At 50.6% G+C, this 21145-nt stretch overlaps 15 protein-coding genes across 15 annotated transcripts; 6 read left to right on the forward strand and 9 right to left on the reverse strand.

The window, feature by feature from the left end:
- Nucleotides 1-416: 416 nt before the first annotated feature.
- Nucleotides 417-1940, reverse strand: KL928_000117 (uncharacterized protein; the record flags this gene model as incomplete). The annotated part of the gene is made up of 1 exon (XM_043201505.1): nt 417-1940. One exon carries the CDS (start codon nt 1938-1940, stop codon nt 417-419), a length of 1524 nt encoding a protein of 507 aa, XP_043062012.1.
- A 209-nt stretch (nt 1941-2149) lies between these two features.
- Nucleotides 2150-2703, forward strand: KL928_000118 (uncharacterized protein; the record flags this gene model as incomplete). The annotated part of the gene is made up of 2 exons (XM_043201516.1): nt 2150-2181; nt 2475-2703. 2 exons carry the CDS (start codon nt 2150-2152, stop codon nt 2701-2703), a joined length of 261 nt encoding a protein of 86 aa, XP_043062013.1.
- A 12-nt stretch (nt 2704-2715) lies between these two features.
- Nucleotides 2716-4287, reverse strand: KL928_000119 (uncharacterized protein; the record flags this gene model as incomplete). The annotated part of the gene is made up of 1 exon (XM_043201527.1): nt 2716-4287. The coding sequence occupies one exon, from the start codon at nt 4285-4287 to the stop codon at nt 2716-2718; it is 1572 nt and encodes a 523-aa protein (XP_043062014.1).
- Nucleotides 4288-4955: 668 nt separating this feature from the next.
- On the forward strand, nt 4956-5396 carry KL928_000120 (uncharacterized protein; the record flags this gene model as incomplete). The annotated part of the gene is made up of 1 exon (XM_043201539.1): nt 4956-5396. The coding sequence occupies one exon, from the start codon at nt 4956-4958 to the stop codon at nt 5394-5396; it is 441 nt and encodes a 146-aa protein (XP_043062015.1).
- Nucleotides 5397-5433: 37 nt separating this feature from the next.
- On the reverse strand, nt 5434-8289 carry KL928_000121 (uncharacterized protein; the record flags this gene model as incomplete). The annotated part of the gene is made up of 1 exon (XM_043201550.1): nt 5434-8289. One exon carries the CDS (start codon nt 8287-8289, stop codon nt 5434-5436), a length of 2856 nt encoding a protein of 951 aa, XP_043062016.1.
- Nucleotides 8290-8404: 115 nt separating this feature from the next.
- Nucleotides 8405-9490, reverse strand: KL928_000122 (uncharacterized protein; the record flags this gene model as incomplete). Its single annotated transcript, XM_043201561.1, has 1 exon — nt 8405-9490. The coding sequence occupies one exon, from the start codon at nt 9488-9490 to the stop codon at nt 8405-8407; it is 1086 nt and encodes a 361-aa protein (XP_043062017.1).
- Nucleotides 9491-9749: 259 nt separating this feature from the next.
- KL928_000123 (uncharacterized protein) lies at nt 9750-10817 on the forward strand (the record flags this gene model as incomplete). The annotated part of the gene is made up of 1 exon (XM_043201572.1): nt 9750-10817. The coding sequence occupies one exon, from the start codon at nt 9750-9752 to the stop codon at nt 10815-10817; it is 1068 nt and encodes a 355-aa protein (XP_043062018.1).
- An 81-nt stretch (nt 10818-10898) lies between these two features.
- On the reverse strand, nt 10899-11327 carry KL928_000124 (uncharacterized protein; the record flags this gene model as incomplete). The annotated part of the gene is made up of 1 exon (XM_043201583.1): nt 10899-11327. One exon carries the CDS (start codon nt 11325-11327, stop codon nt 10899-10901), a length of 429 nt encoding a protein of 142 aa, XP_043062019.1.
- Nucleotides 11328-11762: 435 nt separating this feature from the next.
- KL928_000125 (uncharacterized protein) lies at nt 11763-12540 on the forward strand (the record flags this gene model as incomplete). The annotated part of the gene is made up of 2 exons (XM_043201594.1): nt 11763-12020; nt 12262-12540. The coding sequence occupies 2 exons, from the start codon at nt 11763-11765 to the stop codon at nt 12538-12540; spliced, it is 537 nt and encodes a 178-aa protein (XP_043062020.1).
- A 13-nt stretch (nt 12541-12553) lies between these two features.
- Nucleotides 12554-14824, reverse strand: KL928_000126 (uncharacterized protein; the record flags this gene model as incomplete). Its single annotated transcript, XM_043201605.1, has 1 exon — nt 12554-14824. One exon carries the CDS (start codon nt 14822-14824, stop codon nt 12554-12556), a length of 2271 nt encoding a protein of 756 aa, XP_043062021.1.
- A 54-nt stretch (nt 14825-14878) lies between these two features.
- KL928_000127 (uncharacterized protein) lies at nt 14879-15874 on the reverse strand (the record flags this gene model as incomplete). Its single annotated transcript, XM_043201616.1, has 1 exon — nt 14879-15874. One exon carries the CDS (start codon nt 15872-15874, stop codon nt 14879-14881), a length of 996 nt encoding a protein of 331 aa, XP_043062022.1.
- Nucleotides 15875-16025: 151 nt separating this feature from the next.
- KL928_000128 (uncharacterized protein) lies at nt 16026-16799 on the reverse strand (the record flags this gene model as incomplete). The annotated part of the gene is made up of 1 exon (XM_043201627.1): nt 16026-16799. One exon carries the CDS (start codon nt 16797-16799, stop codon nt 16026-16028), a length of 774 nt encoding a protein of 257 aa, XP_043062023.1.
- A 57-nt stretch (nt 16800-16856) lies between these two features.
- Nucleotides 16857-17837, forward strand: KL928_000129 (uncharacterized protein; the record flags this gene model as incomplete). Its single annotated transcript, XM_043201638.1, has 1 exon — nt 16857-17837. The coding sequence occupies one exon, from the start codon at nt 16857-16859 to the stop codon at nt 17835-17837; it is 981 nt and encodes a 326-aa protein (XP_043062024.1).
- Nucleotides 17838-17847: 10 nt separating this feature from the next.
- Nucleotides 17848-18942, reverse strand: KL928_000130 (uncharacterized protein; the record flags this gene model as incomplete). Its single annotated transcript, XM_043201650.1, has 1 exon — nt 17848-18942. One exon carries the CDS (start codon nt 18940-18942, stop codon nt 17848-17850), a length of 1095 nt encoding a protein of 364 aa, XP_043062025.1.
- A 941-nt stretch (nt 18943-19883) lies between these two features.
- Nucleotides 19884-21122, forward strand: KL928_000131 (uncharacterized protein; the record flags this gene model as incomplete). Its single annotated transcript, XM_043201661.1, has 1 exon — nt 19884-21122. The coding sequence occupies one exon, from the start codon at nt 19884-19886 to the stop codon at nt 21120-21122; it is 1239 nt and encodes a 412-aa protein (XP_043062026.1).
- Between the last annotated feature and the right edge of the window lie 23 nt (nt 21123-21145).

Genomic DNA, 21145 nt, shown 5'->3' on the forward strand with positions numbered 1-21145 from the left:
GCACTTCTGGCCAAACTGTTCACAGTCTGCGGGTTAGCACGGCGAGTCAGTCAATACTTACTTGGTCGTGTTACAGCTTGGACACTTGCAAGCGGATCCGCACTTGCATCTGGTCTCCTCCTTGCCGCCACAGCAGGCAGATGGTCTTGACGACTTGTCAGACACGGAATCCTGCGGACGCTGAATGGTATTTTGCGAGCCCCTGTTTCCTGAACATCCACAAGCCATGATGAAAAATAATGATAGACAGGGAAAATACGCTTCTTATAATGCGCCGATATCTTGTGCTTTTTAAGGAAGGATGATACGGCGGACAGGACTGCCCGATAAGGAAGCTAGAATCACGAAAAAAATAAAATATATTAGGGAGATAATAGAAATATACAAACAGTCATTTAATAAATACGTATTCGTGATTATATTTTGGATGGAGAAGAAGCCTTTCTTTTGATCTCCTGAACCTTCTTTCTGATCAGCTCTCCAATGATAGGTTCAGCCTTCGAGAAGTACTCGTAAACACGGTCCTGGATGAACTCGTCGGCGGCGGAAACATGGTTTGCAACATTCTTAACAAGCGATTCCTGTTCGCCCGGCGTCTTGCCAAGAACCTTCCAGAACATCTTTGGCTGGAAGTAGTCGTAATCGGTGTGTTCCCAGTGGTATGGAACCACTTCTCCGGAATACTTTTCGTCTGGCTTGTTTCCAGAAGCCTTAGGGCTCACAGCGTACTGGATAGGACAGTTGTAAGCGTTTGCGTAGTTAGGCGTGCCGCCCAAGTTGCCGTCAACACACATAGGACCGTCTCTGTTGATAGGAGTAAAGGAGCCCGACTTCAATGGACAGTTGACTGGAATCTGGTGGTAGTTAGCTCCGAGTCTGTGTCTGTGTGTGTCTGGGTACGAGAAGAGTCTCGATTGCAACACAGGATCGTTCGAAGGCTCCATGCCAGGAACGGTATGCGAAGGAGAGAAGGCAATTTGCTCCGTTTCGGCAAAGTAGTTCTTAGGGTTCTCATTCAAAGTGAATCTGCCAAAGTGTCTCAATGGGAAGTCCTTGTGTGGCCAGACCTTGGTCAAGTCAAACACCGAGAATGGCAGCTTCTTAGACTCCTCAAGAGTCATGGTCTGGATGTAACATTCCCACGAAGGGTAGTCTCCCTTCTCAATGGCGTCCCAAAGGTCTTGAGTGGTGTAATCTGGATTTTCTCCAGCCAACTTTAGAGCCTCCTCGTCGAGGAGGTTGTGCACGCCCTGGTTGGCTTTGAAGTGGACCTGCACATACACCCACTCGCCCTTAGAGTTGTACCACTTGTAAGTGTGGCCAGAGTAGCCGTTCATGGTTCTGTACGAGGCGGGGGTGCCTCTGTTGGAGAAGAGGTACATGACTTGGTGCAGAGACTCGTCATTGGCCGTCAGATAGTCCCAAAACATGTTTGGGTCCTTCAGGTTCGTGGCTGGGTTTCTCTTCTGGGTGTGAATGAAGTGGGGGAACTTGATTGGGTCTCTGATGAAGAAGATAGGCGTGTTGTTGTACACCAGGTCCAGGTTTCCGTCCTCCGTGTAGAATTTGGTAGCAAATCCTCTAGGGTCTCTGGCTGTGTCTGCAGAACCCTTTTCTCCACCCACAGTAGAGAATCTCGTGAAGATTCTGGTCTTCTTGCCAACCGTGTCGAGGAACTTGGCAGAGCAAACATCGGTGATGTCGTCAGTCACCTCAAAAACACCGTAGGCTCCAGCACCCTTGGCGTGCACCACTCTCTCTGGGATTCTTTCTCTGTCGAAGTGGGAGAGTGTGTCAATGAGCTTGAAGTCTTGCAAGAGCAATGGGCCCATTGGAGGGGCATACTTGTAGCCGCTGGTGTCCAGAGGGATGCGCTGGGTGGTGAAGGGATCCGACAAGGGACAGCCTTGCGAAGTGGTGAAAACAGGGGGGTTAGTCATTCTGAAAGCAATAAATTGATTAGCAGAGTTGGGGTGCGGCCAGGAGCCTTTATATAGTTTTGCTCACGCTTTCAATATTATCGTTGCCCCCGCCTGCATGCATAGACTATTTATTATTTTACTAATTGCAAAATTGCTGACATATCTGAGGAGAGTTTCTGGACTTGGTGAATTATTAACAAGGGGCAATCTACAGTTGCTCTCCGATCATGAGATCCAGACTTGCTGCTGATGACCAATTGTGATTAAGGAACGACACCACGCGTTGTTCACCCGCTCGTGGCACAGCAAAAACCACAAACCGGTCGAGCAGATTTTCTGGACTTGCTGCGTTTGTGGGGCCAATTGGATTGCTTGAATTTGTAAGGCTGGATTAGGAAGTCGCAATCATTGCAGCATCGTTGCGGTGCGAGGAGGGATTGATTTAGGCTACGGCTTTTTTTTTTCAATCCAAAACGGGCTGTGCAATTCTCTTTTTCGTAATGGAGTTCTCTCACAGACTGTAAGTAGACACCTTGGTTTCTGACCGTCTAGATCGTACCGGATCCCGTTCTGCTCGGCGAAACAGGCCTGCATTGCACAGGGCTCGCTCCAGCCCGATCCGACGCTCAAGCCCAGCGAGCTGCAGGCTGTCTACACCGTCGACGACAACGTCCTCACCATCACGTTTGACGGAGTTTCCGAGAGAGTGATCAGAGTCGCGGCAAACAACACCATCGAGAACCTCAAGACAGTGATTGAGTGCTTGGAGGAGTTTGAATAAAGTCGTGTTAAATTACACCAGTCTCTCCTCAAACCTAAGCTCGTCCAGAGGCTCGAGACCAACGAGAATACGCAAAAAGTTGTCCAGGCCTTGTCTCTGCTTGTTGAGCCCGTTGATGGCCTGGTAGCCCGGCCGGGTAAGCGGCGCCTTGAGCCAGTAGCTCAGGAAACTCAGCACAGAGTACATGTCGGCATACTTGTCGTCAGAGACCTTTTTGTAGGTGACTCTGGACAAAAACTCGGTCATGACCAGCAAGTCGATGATGAGAGGCGTGGCCAGCAGTGAGTCCTCGCAAACGTTGTGGATGCTGATTCTGTTGTGGCCGCCCAGCATCAGCTCGGAGTAGTACTCGTCCATTGCGACCTTGGAGTCTCCGACAGCGTTCAGGTACTTGATCACAATGCAGTGGTCGATCTTCTTGCCCAGCTTGTCGTTGTACAGAATCTCGTTCGACGCAATCACATCGTCCACCACAGACGCCTTCGAAATTTCCTTGGACCGGAACTGTCTAGGCGAAGACAGATTGTATCCATCGTTGTTGCCCAGATGGTTGTATGACGCAATGGAAACCGGCCGAATACCGGCATCGACCAGAAACTGTGCCAGCACAGACTTGAGCTTGGTCTGGCCGCTCTTGAAGTCGTCGCCGCCAATGTAGGTGCGGTTCTTCTCGGCAAGCTCGATGACCCCAGGAACAAAAGTGTTCTGCGGACTTCCGTTGATGTACGGAACGTGCTCCAGAATGCTGGCCACAGCAAACACCGTGCTAGGCGCGATCTCCTCGTGGTCCTTCCTGATCGACTCGAGCAGGTTTTCTGCCGTGTCGTTCACACCTGACACCACATCCGCGTATCTCTCGGTGTTGGCTGTCCACAGCACAAGGACCTTGTCGAGCTTGTTGGCGGCCTTGAAGTCGCGGATATCCTTTCTGATGGTTTCGACGTGGCTCCACTTGCCAGTGGTGTGGATTTCGCCGCTGATTCTGTTGAAGCAGTTATTTGCTCTTTCGTCCTGGTTGGCAGCAATGAAGTCTGGGTAGTAGATTGACTTCAGCGGAACGATCTCCTTCATCTGGTCCTTGAGCTTCTCTTGAAGGTCGTACTCCAAGACTTGCGCCTTCTGCATGGCGGCAGCGAGGTTGTCGCCGTTGATGTCCCATCCGCCAACGACAAAGTCGTTAGGGTTGACCATAGGCAGCAGCGAGTTGAATGGAGCGTACACATCCTGGCCCTTGGAGTCGACGCCGAGCTTGATGGTGGACGCCTGGGTGACCGAGCCGTAGTAATTGGCGGTCTTGAGTCCCTCCTTGGTGTGGAATTGCCTTTTGTTCTTGTTGGCAAGGATGGAAGCAACAAACGTGGTTCCGTTGTTTCCGCCTAAACCAACAAGCATGACGCCCACTTTAGGCACTTTGAGGTCGACCTTGAACTGGTACGGCTCTTCAAAAGGTTTGACGGCAAAAGAGCCGTCGGCCTCCTTGTCAACTATGGCGTTCTTGTACACATAGTTGGTGACGAGCTCGTTTTCGGAGAACTTGGCTTTGTCTGTCTGGACTTTGACTTGAGGGACGAATTGGACAGTCATGATGAACTTGATGGTTTCCCAGGGGGCGCAAGCATGCGTATTTATAGCGCGAGCCGCCGGATGTGAGCTGGAGCTGCCCTTGTAGCAGGCCAGCACAACTCGGCGCTTTCGCCGAGAAGCGCGCACTGTGATTGGTCATCGGCGAAAACCCGATTTCCCAAAGAGGGAATTTTCGCCGTAGAGTAGCCCCGCGCACCGTGGCCTCTCCCAACAGCGTGTGCTCGCATAATAGCGGCAGAACCACAAAGAACCCTCTTTCGCCACGTTTGAGATCGAATTGGGAAGGTGTGCAACAGCAGATTCGCAAACAACAACACAAAGTCGTCTCTCATTGGAGGAACTGCCATAGTTGCCCCTGACGCTTTGGGATTCGCGTTGCACACGGTGCCAAAAGGCAGCAGGAATTTGTTGGAATGTGTTGGCTTGCTTTGGTGTACTCCCGCACACGGTTTCAGATGAGCCTCTCTGATAATTTATTCTGTCACTTCAAGCATATACTACATGATATAGACCATTCTCGATTACTGGTAGGCAGCAATTGTACTGTACCCACATGAAACCAGGCAGTGACACTTTCTGTAAGTCTCCAAGGTGCCTGTCATTATCTGACTGCTCCGTATCTTTAAGTAAGCTCCATCTAAGATGGACTCCTCACACCAAATATTTTTATGGATGACCAGAGTTCGCAAATAACAGTAAGAACGAGCACCTCGACCATCCGCGCGGCCTCCTTGCATGGCGATCCGTCTGCCGGCTCAATTTCTGTCTCTGTGCCGGAAGAGACAGAAGTGGACGACGACGACGACCCGCTAAAAGTCAAAGAGCTGTCGCTAGCTTTTGACTATCTCATGTTCAAAATACAGGATCAAGCCAGCCAGCTGAGCGAACGGGTCGAATCGCACGTTCTGCGCTCGAAATCAGAACACGAACGTGATATCCAGGCGATCCAGGACAAGCTGGTCCAGATCAAACAGTTATTGGGCCATTGCGACCAGATAAACTTGGAAATAGATAAGCTCGAGCAATTGAGCATGATTACCAAAGAATTCAACCAGCGTCTCACAGCGGTGCAGAGCCGAATGAATGCCCACGCCCGAAAATTTAAATAATGCGTTCGTTAATTCTAATTTACACTATCACGCCCCGTCATACATCTACTGTCTCTTCCTTATAGCGGCCAATGGCCTTCTTCACATGTTGCTCCTCCATCATTTTCTGCTTCAGCTGCTCAAGTCGAGTCTTGAACCTCACGCTGGCTAGAACAGCCAGGGCCACGGCGCGGAAGGTCAGCTGGGGTTTCTCCTTGCTGATTCCGCTCAGTTTCTGAAGACTGGCCACGACGCGCTCTTTGCTCTCCAGCTCGCGCGTTAGGAAATTGGCCACAAACTTGAGGTCAGAGTTGCAGTCCTTATACTGCTGCAACTTGATTTTGAATAGCTGTTTTTGGCTCTCCAGCAAATTAACACGCGGGTCCGAAGAGTGGTCTCGCGACTTTGGCGAGCGCTGGGGACTCACTGGAGAAAGCGGGTATTCAGTCCTTTTCATCTGCTTGCTCAGGAGCACTTCTTGCGCAGCCTTGGAGCGCTCGAGATTCGCACGCATCTCGTCTAGCTCTTTGGAAAGAGCAGTTTTCTCTTTATGAAGCGCGTCGTACCTGTTGAGTAAGTCGTTCTTCATTTCGTTGTAATCATCCACAAGCTTCTTAATCTCCATATCCTTGAGCTCCAGCTCCTTTCGCGAGCTCCGCGAGTTCAATTTGTATTTCAAGTCCTCAAGCTCGGTGGTGAGTTTCAAGTTTTCTTCGCTGACACGCTGTTGATCGCTATCAAGCGACGAAATCGACTCCACAAGCTGTTTCCGCTCCTCCAGAGCATCGTCGAGTTTCCATTTCAGCTCGGCCAGCTCTTTCTTCGTGACTGAAAGCTCCGTTCTCAAACCATCGCGCTCCCTGCGCAACTCCTTCACCTCAAAACTATCTGGCTTTTCCAGGTCGTCCCTTGCCTTTAGCGACTCAAGCTGTCGTCTCAGCTGGTTGTTCTCACGCAAACTATCACTATACTTCTCCTCCAGCAGCCTCTTGTCCTCCATGAGCTCGCGGAGCTGAAGTTTGCTCTCAGACTTGTGCAAGCCAGCTTGCTCATTAAGCTCAGAGGTCATTTGCTCGATACGCGACTGTAATCTTTTAGCTTCGACCTCTTTGTAAGACAGCTCTTCTTTTAGATCACGCACCAACGAGTCGGACTCATACCTAACATCCTCCAGCTCCTGACATTTAGTGGCATAGGAAAAAGATAGCTTTTTGAAATCGCGCTCAAGATCCTGCAGCTCAGAGTTTGCTTGCGAGTCATGCATCTTGTCCAATAGGTTGTTGTACTCGCGCTGAATTTTCTCAAAGTCTTCGACGATTTCGAGCTTTTCCCGTTGCAGCTTATCGATCGTGTCATACAGCTCGTTCTTCTCGTTAACAAATTTGGAATCCATCTTGTCGATCTCGTTCACAAACTTATTGCGTTCTTGAATAAGTTTGTTCTGTAATTCTTCAACAGTATCCATCATATCATTTCTGCTGCTACCGCGATCAAGTTTCCTTAGCCGCTGCAACTCCAGTTCGCGGCTTTCAAGGTCTTTGGCTTTGGTCTCAAGCTCGCGCTGCAGATGCTTGCACTTGTGCTCAGCGTCCTTCAATTTCTCATTAAGCTTGATGATATTGTCGTACAATGTATTTTTCTCTTCCTCAACAGCATCGATATACGATTCGTTGCCCATGTGGTCTGCGGTATCTGACTCCAGTTTGCGGATCTCTAGCTGTAAATTAGTGATGGTCTTGGTGTCTTGCTGATGGCGGCTGAACAGCTCTTCCACCTCTTGTCGTAGATCTCTGTTTTCGTCTTCAAGTTTGCGTATAGTGCTGTTTGATCTGCGGTCTTCCAAATGACGAATTTCATCCTTGAGCTGGTATAGGATTTCAGACAAACGGTGGTTCTTTGACTTAAGATCTTCGTTTTTGGATTCCAGGCCCTCAATCCTGCGCTTCAACTCTGCGTTTTCGCTTGTTTTGTCCTCAAGCTTGCTGCCAATCTCATCGATGAACTTGTTGGCGTCGTTCAGATTGTCCACGAGGTCGTCTATCTTGCTCTTGGAGCGCGACTGGTCGTCAATATTGTCCTGCAAATCCTCCAGCCGCGACTGCAGTGCTCGGAGCTCGGCTTCGAGCTTTTCGCGCGAGGCCTGTAGCTGGTCTTTCTCGTCCATCAATGCGTGCACTTCTTGCTGTAGATCAAGTGCGCGGTCTTCGTTCTTGTCTGCGCGCTGACGCTCGGCCTCCAGCTCGCGTTTCACGTGCTCAAAGTCGCGAAGTCGCATCTCGTATTTCTCAACTTCCTGCTCGTAGTGTCGAAGTTGTTTCTCATTGCGCAATAGCAGGTTCTCCTTGTCTTCGCCTCGCAACCGCTCTTGCAAGGCGTCCACTCTATCTCTCAAACTCACATTTTCCTGGCTGAGCTCAACGTTCTGATTGATGATGTCAACTTTGTCCTTGGGCTGACCTTCCAGGTACTTTCTCAGAGTCAGCAGCTCGATTCGTAGATTCAGGTTCTCTTCCTGCAAATTTTGCACCTGATCGTGCTGTTTCCGCAGCAAATTACTGCCATCTTCCACAAACGCATGGTCTTTGGCGTCGTGCACTATTGGCTCCGTCTCGTTGTCGGAAAAATCAGGCAAAATGTCTGCTCCCCTAAAAACACGGTCGTCTCTGTTGTCGTCATTTAGAACATCGAACGTCTCATCAAATGATGAGTTGGTTATGCTGCTTCGCTTGACAGGCGAGCCGTTCTCAACACTCGTTTTCTGCGCCATGTTGCGCTGCAGCATGGGGAAGTACCCGCTAGTGGACATGACGGGTTTCCTATTGGCCCCTATCGGCGTAAACTCAAGCCCAGAGCCTCTCTGGGCCCGTCGGCCTTCTCGGGGAGTATTAATAAGAGACTTGTGGGACGAAAACATGTCGACAACGCGCAACTTCGAGCCCAATGATAACAAACTCTTGTTTGTTTACAGATGTTTTATTTTTTTTTGCGCGTCGTCAGTTTCTAAACATGTATTACATAATCACACCGGTCTATATATCGTTGACTGCCTTGACAAAGCTATCCAGTGCCTGCTTTGCGGCGCCAGAACTCACACTTTTCCGCGCAAGCTCAACACCCTCTTTCCAGGACGTCGCCAGGCCACCCACAACGGCCAAAGCTCCCGTGTTCATCAGTATATAATCGACAACTGGATGTGCTCCCGGTGACAGGTCAAGCTCGTTGTTGAGGATTTTTGTGAGCAACTCAGCATTTTCCCTTGGCGTCCCAGAGCGCACCAGCTCCAGCGGGTGCTCAGGCAGCCCGAAGTCGGCGGGATGTAGCTTGAACTCGTCGATCTTGCCGGTCTTTTTGTTATATCTCCAGACTTTGGTGGCACCGATCGGCGCGATCTCGTCGAGCACGACCTCGCCAAAAACTACCATGGTTTCTGCTGGCTCTCTGCCGCTCTTTCTGTCCAGTTTGACGGCTGCCTCGCAGTAGATCTTGCCGAGCGACTCGGTGTAGACGCCGAGAATACGGGCCTTGATAGGAATTGGGTTGAGCAGCGGCCCCAAAATGTTGAAGATCGTCGGGATGCCGAGACTGGCGCGCACGGGAGCCACCTTGGCCATCCCGTGGTGGAAAGCGGGCGCGAACAGGAAACACAGTCGCGACGACGCGACGATTCCGGGCACGCTCTTGGAGTCCACCTTGTGCAGCTCGACGCCGAGATTGGTCATGAGGTCGCCGGCTCCCGAGGTCGATGTCGACGCCTTGCCGCCGTGCTTGCTCACCTTGAGCCCCATTCCGGCGCCGACGATGGCAGCAGACGTGGAGACGTTGAAAGTGTTCTGGCCGTCGCCGCCAGTCCCGACGACGTCGACGTAGCCGTCTGGGTCGACGGTGTGGCCCGGAATCACATCGGAAAACTGCAGAATGGTCTCAACGGCGGTGGCTATGTACTCTGAGTCGAAGTCGAGGCCGCGGATCCTGAGAGCGGTCAGGAAGGAGGCCAGCTCGATGTCGTTGGTCTCGCCCTGGAAAACGAGTCGCAGGGCGGCCGCAAAGTCGTCGACGGAGAACGACGCGGCGTTGTCCACGAGTTTGCGGATGTACGGTGTCAGCACCTTGGACATTGCAGCGATGATTTTTATCTACGGTTGGAAAAGTCCGCCATATGCACCCCTACACCGCTTGGAGGACATGTTTGTAGATTAATTTGGAAAAGAAAACGCGTTCGACAAATTTACACAACAAAACGGAAACCATGTCTCAAGCCGCTATTGAGCCGATCGGTATCACGAATTTGCCTAACCAACGGTAAGTAAGAGTGCCTCCCAAGACTAACCCAATAGGTACAAGATCGTGTCGAAGAAAGGGGCCACGTTCACCATTATGCTTGCTGGCGAATCTGGACTTGGAAAGACAACGTTCATCAACACATTATTCCAGACGACTCTCAAGACACACCCCGAACTGCGCAATAGACTGAACAGCCCGATCAGAAAGACCGTGGAGATCGACATCGTTCGGGCCGAGCTGGAAGAGAAGAACTTCAAGCTGAACCTCAACGTTGTGGACACGCCAGGGTTTGGAGACAACGTCAACAACAAGAACGCCTGGCAGCCGATCATTGACTTCATCGATGACCAACACCACTCTTATTTGAAGCAGGAAACCCAGCCTCTGCGTGCCAACAGAAAAGACCTACGTGTCCATGCCGTGCTCTACTTTATTCGCCCCACCGGCCACACGCTCAAACCCCTGGACATCGAGGTGATGAAGAAGCTGGGCACGCGTGCGAACCTGATCCCTGTGATCGCCAAGGCGGACACACTGACCCCTAACGAGATGCTCGAGTTCAAGAAGAGAATAAGAGAGATCATCGAGGTCCAGGACATCCGGATCTACTCGCCGCCAATCGAGCTGGACGACCAAGCTGCGTCGGAACACGCCAAGCAGCTGATCGAGTCTATGCCGTTTGCGGTGATCGGGTCTGAGGAGGAGTTCGAGGTGGACGGTACCTACGTGAAGGGCAGAAAGTACCCGTGGGGCTTTGTGGACGTGGAAAACGACCAGCACTGCGACTTCAGAAAGCTGAGAAGCCTGATTCTGAGAACCAACATGCTGGACCTGATTCTGTCCACCAACGAGCTGCACTACGAGACATTCCGCACCATCAAGATGCAGGACGGCACTCAGGGCGACTCTGACAGCACGGCGGCTCTGGACAAGAAGCTCGACCGGTTCTCAAGCAATCCGAAGTTCCTGGAGGAGGAGAAGCGCATCAAGCGCTATTTTGCAGAGCAGCTGAGAAACGAAGATCAACGGTTCAAGCAGTGGAAACAGAACATTCACACAGAGAAAAACAGATTGAACCACGATCTGGCTACTCTGCAGAACGAGCTCAAGACGCTTGAGGAGCAAGTCAAGGCCTTGAAGGAAAAGAAGGGACGGATGTAGACACTTTTCATCAAAAGGATTAAACACTACTTATTTACGCAAAGTACGCTCTGCTAACCTCAATCTTTAAATTACATCTCTCTAATCAGCATTTCTCTTGGCGGCCTTCTTCTGGGCCTTTCTCTCAGTACCAAAGACCTTCTTGCCTCTGTTCTTCTTCTGTTTTCTTTGTTGTCTGGAGGCCTTCTCAACCTTTTGGGCAAGACCGTATCTGACGAGTCTGTAAGCTGGTTCGAATTTCTTGGCGTCGGCAACAGAGTTGTAGACGAGACCGAATCCGGTGGACTTTCCACCACCAAAAGCGGTTCTGAAGCCAAACACAGAGACAGAGTCCTTCTCAACTTTGTAAAGAGCAGACAGCTGGTCTCTCAACTCGTCCTTGGACACGTTGGCTCTGTTTGGGTGGATGACGTCGATGACAAATTGTCTTCTGTTCAACAGTGGGTTGGTGATGACCTTTCTGGTTCTGATGGTGATGGCGTCAGACTGCGATGTTAGTTTCGAGCTCATTCTGTCTACTTACCATTTTGTTCAAGATACTAATTTTTTTCGTCTGAAAAACTTTACAAAAATCAGATGGCGCGAGGTGTCGGTGCGAGGTGGCGCCAAACAGTCACACGTCACTTTCTATGTAAAAGCCGGGGGCCTTGAACATTAGTTGACGAGCAACGAGTCTGGGGCTTCCTGTGCCCGGGAATCGTAATCGAGTGTCTTACGTGGAACGGTGTTGCCTGAAAATCAGTATGCTGCATCAAACGTACTTTTGCTATTAATCTATTTCGTTACTGTTGCGCACGATAGCTGCTACTTGCTGCTACCCTAGGCCCTTATTCTCAGCGCAAAGTTCACAATCACAGCAATCAGCAGGAAGAAACAGAGCATTGTAGGGCCGAACCGATCGTCGTAAGGTCCAGACCCGCGTCTTCTGATGGCAGCGGCTCTCCAATGGTAAGTGACAAGTGCGTAGATCATGGTGCCCATGGCGATCAGCGTGAACAGCGAGGCCGAGATTCTCCCCACTTTGTCACCAAAGTTGAGAAGACCAATAGCCAGCGATCCAAGAACCACGGTGAAGTTCAGCCACGAGAGGAATGTTCTCTCGTTGGCAAAGAACACCTTAGGCTCGACCCTGGTGGGCAGAGCGATTCGCTTGCCGGGAGCTATGTGTTAGCACGGCCGCAACGCGGCTATCCGCGATCCTTTGTACTTACTAGCTTGTAAAAGCGGTGCCGAAGACATGGAGAAGAATTCAGTCGGAGCAGCAGTAAATTTATTGTTATCACACGTGCCCTAGATATGCCAACTGACGTGCTGACGTAAGCACGAATCAGCAAATACTTTACTTGATTTTCTACGGTGCAGAGATGGCATGTCTGCGTTGGAGGTTGATTTACTCAACGGCGACAAACTGGTAAGTTTGCGGGGCAATTGGCTCTAACTTCAGCCGGTGACCAAGGCAGAGCTTTCGGAGCAGCTGGACGCGCTTTTCAAGGGCGACGTTTCCGAATACATCGAAAACGTGCTGGCCAAGCTGACGCAAACATCTTCCAAGTACAAGTATGTTGTGAACGCGCACCTGGTTGATTCCAAGGAGGCCGACTGCGGCATCCAGTCATTTTTCGGTGCCGCGTGGAACGGTTCCACGGACGGCACGGCTACACTGAAAAAAGAGCTGGACAACGGATGGCTAGTGGTTACCATAGTTTTTCTACGGCGAGAATAGATAAGAGTTATGACTATTTTGCTTTGAAGTTGGACATGAACGTTGGCGTGAAGTTCTCGGGCTTGTAGAGCTTCGAGATGTGCATGCATTCCCCGACGATGAATTTGATCTTGCTGTCTTTGAGCCGTTTGCATTCCAGCACCGCTTTCAAAAAGTCGACCGGCAGATCGTTGAACACCTCCAAATACCCTGGCCACGCGTCAACGTACTGCTGCTCGTTCTCGAACGTGGCGAGGTAAATGAGGATATCGAAGATGTAGACGTGGTCCTCGATGATCTGTGTGTTTTCGACGTAGTTGGAGAACTGCGTGTTGATGAGGTGTCCGTCGCGCTCCATGACCGACTCGAACTTCTTGGTGTCGATCTTGTTTCTGGCGTTAAGTGCCTGTAGATAGTGCAACAGGTACGTGTCGTAGACGAGCTCAAACAGGGACTCAAACAATTCTGCGTCCAGATATTCTTTCAGCGGAACCATATAAGAGTGCACAATCTGTAGCGACGTCGTCACCATATCGTCGCTCTTGTACCACCTTTTGGTGAATACCTCGCTCAGGTACGGGTCGTACTCCACCACAATGAACCCGTTGAGTTTGACCAAACACTCTGTGCCGAGGTTCAAAACATGCTGTGTGCCCTGCGAAAGAATGCTCTGGAGCTGGGGATGGAATTTCGAGTGCACCATCTGCTCCACCTCTTTAAACTGGCTTTCAAGCCCGTTGACCAGCCGAACACAGTCGTTTGCGAGAATCGTGACGTACCGCGGTAGCCAGCCGACGTTCTCGTTGTCCGGGGCCTCTGCAGCGGCGTTCCACTGCTGCGCACCGTTCTCCAGCGCCTGGATCCATCTGTCGTAGAACTGTCGCAGAAACTGCGCGCAGAAAAATTGCAGGTACTCTATCAGGATCGGGCTGTCTCCGGCGTCAAGCAACGTGTTCAAGTTGGAGCGCAGGATCTCGATCAGAATTTGCGCCATCTCGATTCCAAGCTTCTCAGAAGACGAGTCCGACGGCTCCTTCTCCATGGTACTGAAGAGCTTCAACGCTGGACCAAACGCGTTCTCGGCCCATTCGCGGGTTTTCTTAACATTGAACTCCAGACACTCGTTGAGCAGCCGCTTGCGCTCGTCGGCGCTGAGCAACATGTACGGCTCGACCTGTTTCTTCGTAAAGCCAAACTTTTCCTTAATAGCCTGCGCATTGTCGTAGTCAAAGGTGAGCACACGGACAATATACGACGAGGGCAGCGTTGGGTCCGCCACAATGCGCTTCACAACAGCACGCAGACTGTTCTGGTACCATTCCAGAATCTTGTTAAAAAACTTCCAGCTCGCCGGGAACCCACGCTCCGACCCAACCTTGTACGCCACGAGGATCTCGTAGTAGTTCTCCTCGATAATCGAGAGCACCTCGTTCGGGTCCGAGCCTTGCACAATGGCCTCGAAACTCGTCTCGATCGACTCGCGGAAAAACCCGTACACCAGTTTCTTGTAGTTGCGCGGAGCAGTGCGTTTGACGTAGGTGGCCAGCCTGCTGACAGCCATTTCGTCTTTGCTTTTCGACTGGCTGATGAGATGGTTCATCAGCGCAAGTCTGAGGTCCTCTCTTTCCTCGTACTCGAGGATTTTCACCAGTTTCACTATGAGTCCAAAGTTGGAACACCCAATGATGCTCACAAAGTTGTCGACGATGAGCCGCAGCAGGTGCTCAAAGCGAGCAACGACGCCATTCAGACGCATAAACGACTGCACCACAATCGACCGCAGACCCGCGCGACTCGTTTCCGACAGGTGCATGAGCTCGTCCTTGAAGTCGCGTAGTCTGTTGAGCTCGTAGTGGATGAGCAGAAGGTTCTCTGCTGGAGAGTCTTCCGGGAAATAATCATTTTCCGGAAGTTCCTTGTCAAGCAGCTGGTCCACGTAGGCAAGACGGTCCTCTAACTGGACGAAGTTGTTGTATGTGGCCACAACTTTCTCAAAATTCGAGTACACCACCGACGACTTGTCGAAGAGCTCGTATTTGTTGATATTCGAAACAGATTGCTGTCGGAGGCTCTCAACCTTGCTGAGATTGTCTTTCAAACTTTTCAAGTCTTTGCTGGACGCCTGTAGGTTCTCTAGGACAGCGGTGATGATGGCGATTCTCTTGTCGCACTCGATCTTCAATTGCGACCCGACCGACGCTTTTTCTTTCTTCAGGTCATTGCGCAGCGACTCGATGCGCTCGAGGTCGTCCTCATCGCGCAGCAAATCGTTTACTTTGGAAAGTACCGAAACGTCGGGTGCCATGTAAACAAGAAAATAAATCAATTACAGGAATTATTATTTATTCGATTTATTTTTTCATGCCAGCTCCTTTCTGATAACAAATGCCTCGATCGCAGCCATCGCAGCGTACAATCTGTTTTCTCCCTCCTCGAAAACAATCGAGTTGTCACTGTAAAAGACCTCGTCGGTGACCTCCTCCTGGTGACGAGGAAGACAGTGCATGAACTTCCAGTTAGGAGCAGCCAGCTTCGTCAGCTCCGAGTTCACCTGGAATCCGGAGAACTGCTGTAATTTCTTCTGTTTTTGCGCCTCCTCGCCCATAGACACAGAAGTGTCTGTCACGATGACGTTGGCGTCGGTGCAGGCGTGCTTCGGATCATTTGTCACCTCGAAAGAGGCCCCTGTCTCCTGTGCGACCGTCTTGGCGACGTCGACGATGGTCGGGTTCATCTCGATTCCGCGCGGAACGGCAACCGAAACGTTAATTCCAGATCTCAGCGCAGCAACAGCCAGGTCGTTGATGACGTTGTTGGCGTCGCCGACCCACGCAAGCTTCAGACCTTTCGTCTCGCCAAAGGCTTCCTTGATTGTCAATATATCGCAAATGGCCTGCAGCGGATGGTAGGTGTCGCACAACGAGTTGATGATCGGCACGCTGGAATGCTCACACAGTTGCTGGATCTCGGAGTGCGAATTCACTCTGGCAAAGATGCAGGAGGTCATTGAGGACACGATACGGGTGGTGTCGTAGAAAGACTCGTTCACACCGAGTTGGATGTCGTCCTTGCCCAAAAACATTGGGTGTCCGCCGAAATACACCGCAGCACCTTCGGTTGAAATTCTGGTTCTGGTGGATCTCTTGGAGAACAGCATTGCCACCAGCTTGCCCTTCAGGGCATCGCTAATGTCAGGGCTCACTGGCAGGCCAGATTTGAATATACTCTTGTGGTGTGCCGCACGGCTAACGAGAGAGGTGAACTCGGGAGTGGTGAGGTCGGAAATCGACACCAGATGCTTGATACCTTTGGACATGCCCGAAAAAGACCTTTTAATTACCCTTGTCATAGACATCCTGGACTGCAGACGATTGTGGAGTATTTATAACTTGAGTCACCACGCAAAATTTTCAGGTTTTTCTTGGATCACCGAACAACATTAAGCGCACTTGGGACGAATTGCCAGATTCGGTAACAGGGTCGATCGACCTTTTATTGTCATGGCACTAGCATAAACTGTTCAATTGTTCTTCGATCTCGCGCCGTTGCACACCCAAGTCAGCGATTCTTTGTTGGAGAGCGGCTTGCTTTTCCGCTGCATTGTTCTCTGCCGCCTGCAAGTTGCTAATGTGCTCTTTCAGCCTGCTCACCTCGGCCTCGTAGTTTATCTCTTGCTCATCCTCTGAAAGCTGCGCCTGGTAGAGCGCTTCTTCGATTTCTTCCTGCCGCAGCAGCCTCTGCACACGCTGCTCGCCGGCTCCCACAGCAAAACGGCCGTCGCCGAGCCGCTCGTCCAGATCGATGTCGAAATCCATGTCGTCGTCGACGGTATGTCTCGTTTTGAACTCGTGCTCTGAGTCATAATCCTCGTCGAGCTCCTGCTGTTTTGCGCTCTCCAATTGGCCAAGCTGGGCTCTGTATCGACGCTCCTTGAGCTCTTTTATCTGTAATTCGTCAGGGATCTGTGTCGGTGCCTCCACCACCGCAGTCCCGGATATCTCCTCCGCATGATCGTTATACCGGCTCAGCATTTCCAGTGCACTTTTGCGCTCCGTGCTCGGCGCGTGAGCCTCATTCGTCACCCCCATTTTTATCCTGCTTTTGCGCATCACCTTGATGTCCAGATCAGCGTCTTCCTCCGGCTGTGGCGGCGACCCGCGCTCGACCACAGATTTCTGCCGCCCTTCGCCAACCTTGCGCTTCCTGCTTTTGAAAATTGGCCGTGCCGGCGTTGACGGTGCCTCGTTCTCATGATCGCTAGGAAATGATATTCGTCTCATCGTGCATACATATAAAAAAAATCAAAAAAAAAAATTGAGCATTCTTGACTATCAGAAATGAGCATCAAAACAGAAGAGTCCCGTGTTCCAGACACAAACGGGAGCTTTGCAGAGACGTGCACGAAACTCCACCGCGATATGCTGGCAAGGGGCCAGTCTTCCTACACCCAGGAGGAGCTGCTGGAGATCAGCAAAATGGACTCGAATCAGGAACTGATGAAATGCGTGCAAGAGCTGCTTAATAGAGGAATAGTGCGATTGCTGGAGAGCAAAGACCGTAAAGTGCTGTTTCAGCCAATAACGGAGGCCGAAGCTGTGAAAATCAACAACATGTCCAGCGACGAAGCAATGGTGTACTCCTACATCGAGGCAGCTGGACGGGAAGGCATATGGACGAAAACGATCAAGGCGAAAACTAATCTCCATCAGCATGTGGTTCAGAGGTGCCTTAAGTCTCTGGAAAGCCAGTCGTACATTAAATCCGTGAAATCGGTCAAATACCCGCAACGAAAGATATACATGCTATACCATTTGACTCCTTCCATTGAGGTGACTGGAGGCCCCTGGTTTACTGATAGCGAGCTCGACTCAGATTTTATCGACTCACTGCTGATTGTCATTTGGCGATTCGTGGCATCGAAATCGTACCCTAAATGCTTTAAGAAAGGAGGGATGGATGTCGAACAGTATTCGTATCCTGTTTCGAACAACCATAATCTACCTTCGCTTGAAGAGATAAGCCGTTTTATTGGATCGAGTGGCGTCACATCGGTGGAACTCAGCCTCTCGGATATAAGGTCATTGTGCTCTGTGCTGGAGTACGAGGAAAAATTAGTGCAAGTGGACAATCTGTACAAAGCAACATGGCAAAGCGTTTTGGAAGCTGGAGGTGGACGTTACAGAGGTGTCGACGTGTTTGCTCCTCAACACAACCAGATTTTCTCGATCAGTGACACTTATAGAGTCATGAATCCTCTGGGCGATGCGGAGGAAAGCAAGGGAGACACGCTGTTCTTGGACTCATGGATGAGCACATAAACTAGTAATATCAATAGCTTCCCATGGAATAATCTGGTGGAAATTTGAGCGTATGGTTGTAACTTGGGGGAGGCTCGACTCCCAAATGGCTTTCATGCCGCAGGACTTGCAATTTCGTTGACATGGTGAGCTGAATCCTCTTGTTTCGCAATGTAGCACTTTCGTCGATCATCGAAGCATTCGACATTGCCCAATCGTCATCGATGTTCTGGCCAGGCTTGGTGGACTCAGAGCAGATTGAAGATAGTGGAGGGTTCTGCAAATAGCTGAGTTCCTCCACCAGCAAGCTTATTTCCACGTTGTGCGATATCTCAAGGACTCCGTTGGTGTTGGAGAGTGTTGTTGAGGGATAGAGCAGGATGTTCTTTTTCTTGAACTTGATGTAGCCCGTTTCGATCGGAAGCTCCAATTCGAGGTCGTTGCCCGGCGGCTCCCGGTTGTACAAGGGAACCTTATCTTTGTGCACTTTAAGTCCCCTTCGTGTGTGTTGAACAAGAGTGATCTTGACGCGATGGATCCTGTAGCGGTCGTCATGCAAGGGGATGAGTTTCAGATTGATGCGAATGAAGTCTCCCAAATAGATTGTCTTGTTATTCACGGACATTCTGTAGATAAGCAGGTTTCTCCAGTTACCAAGTGCAATTGAGTCTTCAACTTCGGGATAAAAGTGGCACTTCACTACGGTAAGCAATGTCTTGCATTTCTGCACCTTGAACGTGGATCCAGGATTGGTAATTTCGGTTTGCAAAAAATAGCTAACATTGGCCATGTGGTGCGAGAAAGATTGGGGAGTGTTACCATCCAGCAAGAACTCAAACGGGAAGTAGTACGTGCCTTGCTCCATCCAATTGCAGCGCCATTGTCGTTTGGGGTTGACCTGGATTTCTGTTGATTTGTCGAGCTGCGTTTTCCCGATCAGCTGGACTGTGAGCGAGGGGATATTGATTTGCTTTTTCTTGATCCTCAAGACAAGACATCCTCGGATGGGCACCATCGTGTCAGGTTTGAGGAACACCTTGCGGTCCAGAAGCTGGATTGCCAGCTCGTAGCTGCGATTGCTAATAGTCTGCTTTTTTTGGAGCAGCTGACTGATCAATTGGGACATTGTCAAAAAAAGGAGAATTGGGCAAATAAAGGAGACAATGAAAAATATATTAAATATACTTTTTAGCGATCTGCATAGGGTACTCAACCGACGGTAGCAAGTGTCAACGCTTGTAGCCTGTTGTTCGGTCTTCGGTCTATAGGCGTGGAATAGGGAACGGAGACAACGGAGATATTTATGACTGGTGCATTCCGCAATTCACGGCCTTCAAGACGGCAATACATAGCAAGAATCCGTCCCTCAGGGTCCTGTAGCGCCAAATGCCCTAAAATTGTTCAGGGAGACAAGATATTTTTACTGGAGGAAACACAAGGTGTGTAGTTTAGAAAATTCGACGCGACGGATTTTTTTTTGCCACACATTATCTTTTCTCCATTCTTTGGTGTCCCTATTAGATGTCCTCATTGTCGTCCCTGCAAGGAGCTAGCGGCAAGCTGCTCAGGAGAATTCGTAAGTACAAAAAGTTTGATGCCCACTAACATTGCAGACCGCGCGTGTCGCCCGTCGCTGGACGAGCCGAATGCTGCACTGAACCTGGAGATTTGCGACCTGATAAACGAGAAACAGGGAAATCTGTAAGTATGACGACAGGGTCGACTAACACCGCAGCCCGCGCGAAGCAACAGTGGCAATTGTGAAATTGATCAACAGCAGAGACCCGCAAGTTTCCGAACTGGCTCTTTCGGTAAGTTAATTTTGATGCATCCAATAGTGCTAACGTGATATAGCTACTTGACTATTTGGTCAAAAATTGCGGGTATCCGGTTCATCTGCAAATCTCAAGAAAGGAGTTTCTGAATGAACTGGTGAAGAGGTTTCCGGAAAGACCTCCGCCTGTATACACCCGGACCCAAAGGCTGATTCTGGGCACTATTGCCGAGTGGGTCCAGACTATCTGTAAGACCTCCCGCTACAAAGAAGACCTAGGATACATTAGAGACATGCACAGGCTTCTCAGAAGCAAGGGATACGAGTTTCCTGCTGTCAAAAAGGAGGACGCAGCGGTTCTCAACCCAAGTGACAATCTCAAGTCGATAGAGGAGATCCAGAGAGAAGAGAGAATTGCACAGAGTGCCAAGTTGCAGGAGCTCATCAGACGGGGCAGACCACAAGATTTGAAGGAGGCCAACGAGCTCATGAAGATCATGTCTGGCTTCAAGCACGACGAGACGCTGGACGAGACCAGACAACGAGTCAACGAGGACGTGGAGAAGGTCAGCAGGAAAGCCGAGATTTTGGACGAGATGCTGAACAATGCCACAAACGCAGGAACGTTCGACTCCTCCGACGAGACCATTTCCGAGCTGATCAGTGCTCTGAAAGTGGCCCAGCCAAAGCTGCAAGTTTTGGTCCAGGAAGAGTCGGACGACCAGGAGCAGGTCGGACGCTTGCTCTCTCTGAACGACAAGATCAACTCAATTCTCCAAAAAGCCGACCTTCTGAAAGAAGGAGACGTGGCCAACGCTTCAAAAGTCAAGGTTTCGGGGGCAGGGTTCAACCTTATCGATTTCGACGACGAGCCTTCGCCTGCTCCGTCCAGCACCTCTGCCCCAGCTCCAACATCAAACGACGCCATTGCAGACCTTCTTGGGGACCTAGGAGGACTCTCGTTTGAGCCTAAGAAGGGAACAAGCACGGGCAACGAGAGCGTCGGAAGTTTGGGTGGGTTTGGTGCCATTAATTTACTCGACACCAACACCAGAGAACAGTCTCCCTCCGTGGACATTTTGTCAGGGTTTTCTTCTCCCGTGCAGAACACGGGACAATCTCAGCAGTCCTCGCAGCCAGCTGCATTAGACCCATTCCAGTTTGATTTCGCCTCTATTGCCAGCCAAACCAATACTGCTACCACAATGGTGACAGACGGCAGCCTAAAGATTGACTACGTCATTGACCAGAAACAGCCTCTGTCGCTGACCTTCAAGTTTAGCAACACCTCTCCGCTATCCACGCTCTCGAAAATACAATTCTCCATTGCGGTGACAAAAAGTTTTGAATTGACCATGCTGCCTCCGTCCGGATCTGCCATTGGCCCCGGATCCGGTCCGGTGACCCAAAAGGTCACCATCAAGCACAAAAACGGTGAGCCTTTCAGCTCCAGCAAAATCAAGTTCAAGTGCGACTACGAGGAGAACGGCACCGCCAAGGAAACAAGCGGCGTTGCAACAATTTCGTTCTAAACCAGATAGTTTCTTCACAGACT

The sequence above is a fragment of the Ogataea angusta genome (genome assembly GCF_019207475.1).
Source record: "Ogataea angusta isolate 61-244 chromosome Unknown 61-244_NODE_1_length_1302399_cov_90.877568, whole genome shotgun sequence".
In the NCBI taxonomy this organism is placed as follows: domain Eukaryota; kingdom Fungi; phylum Ascomycota; class Pichiomycetes; order Pichiales; family Pichiaceae; genus Ogataea; species Ogataea angusta.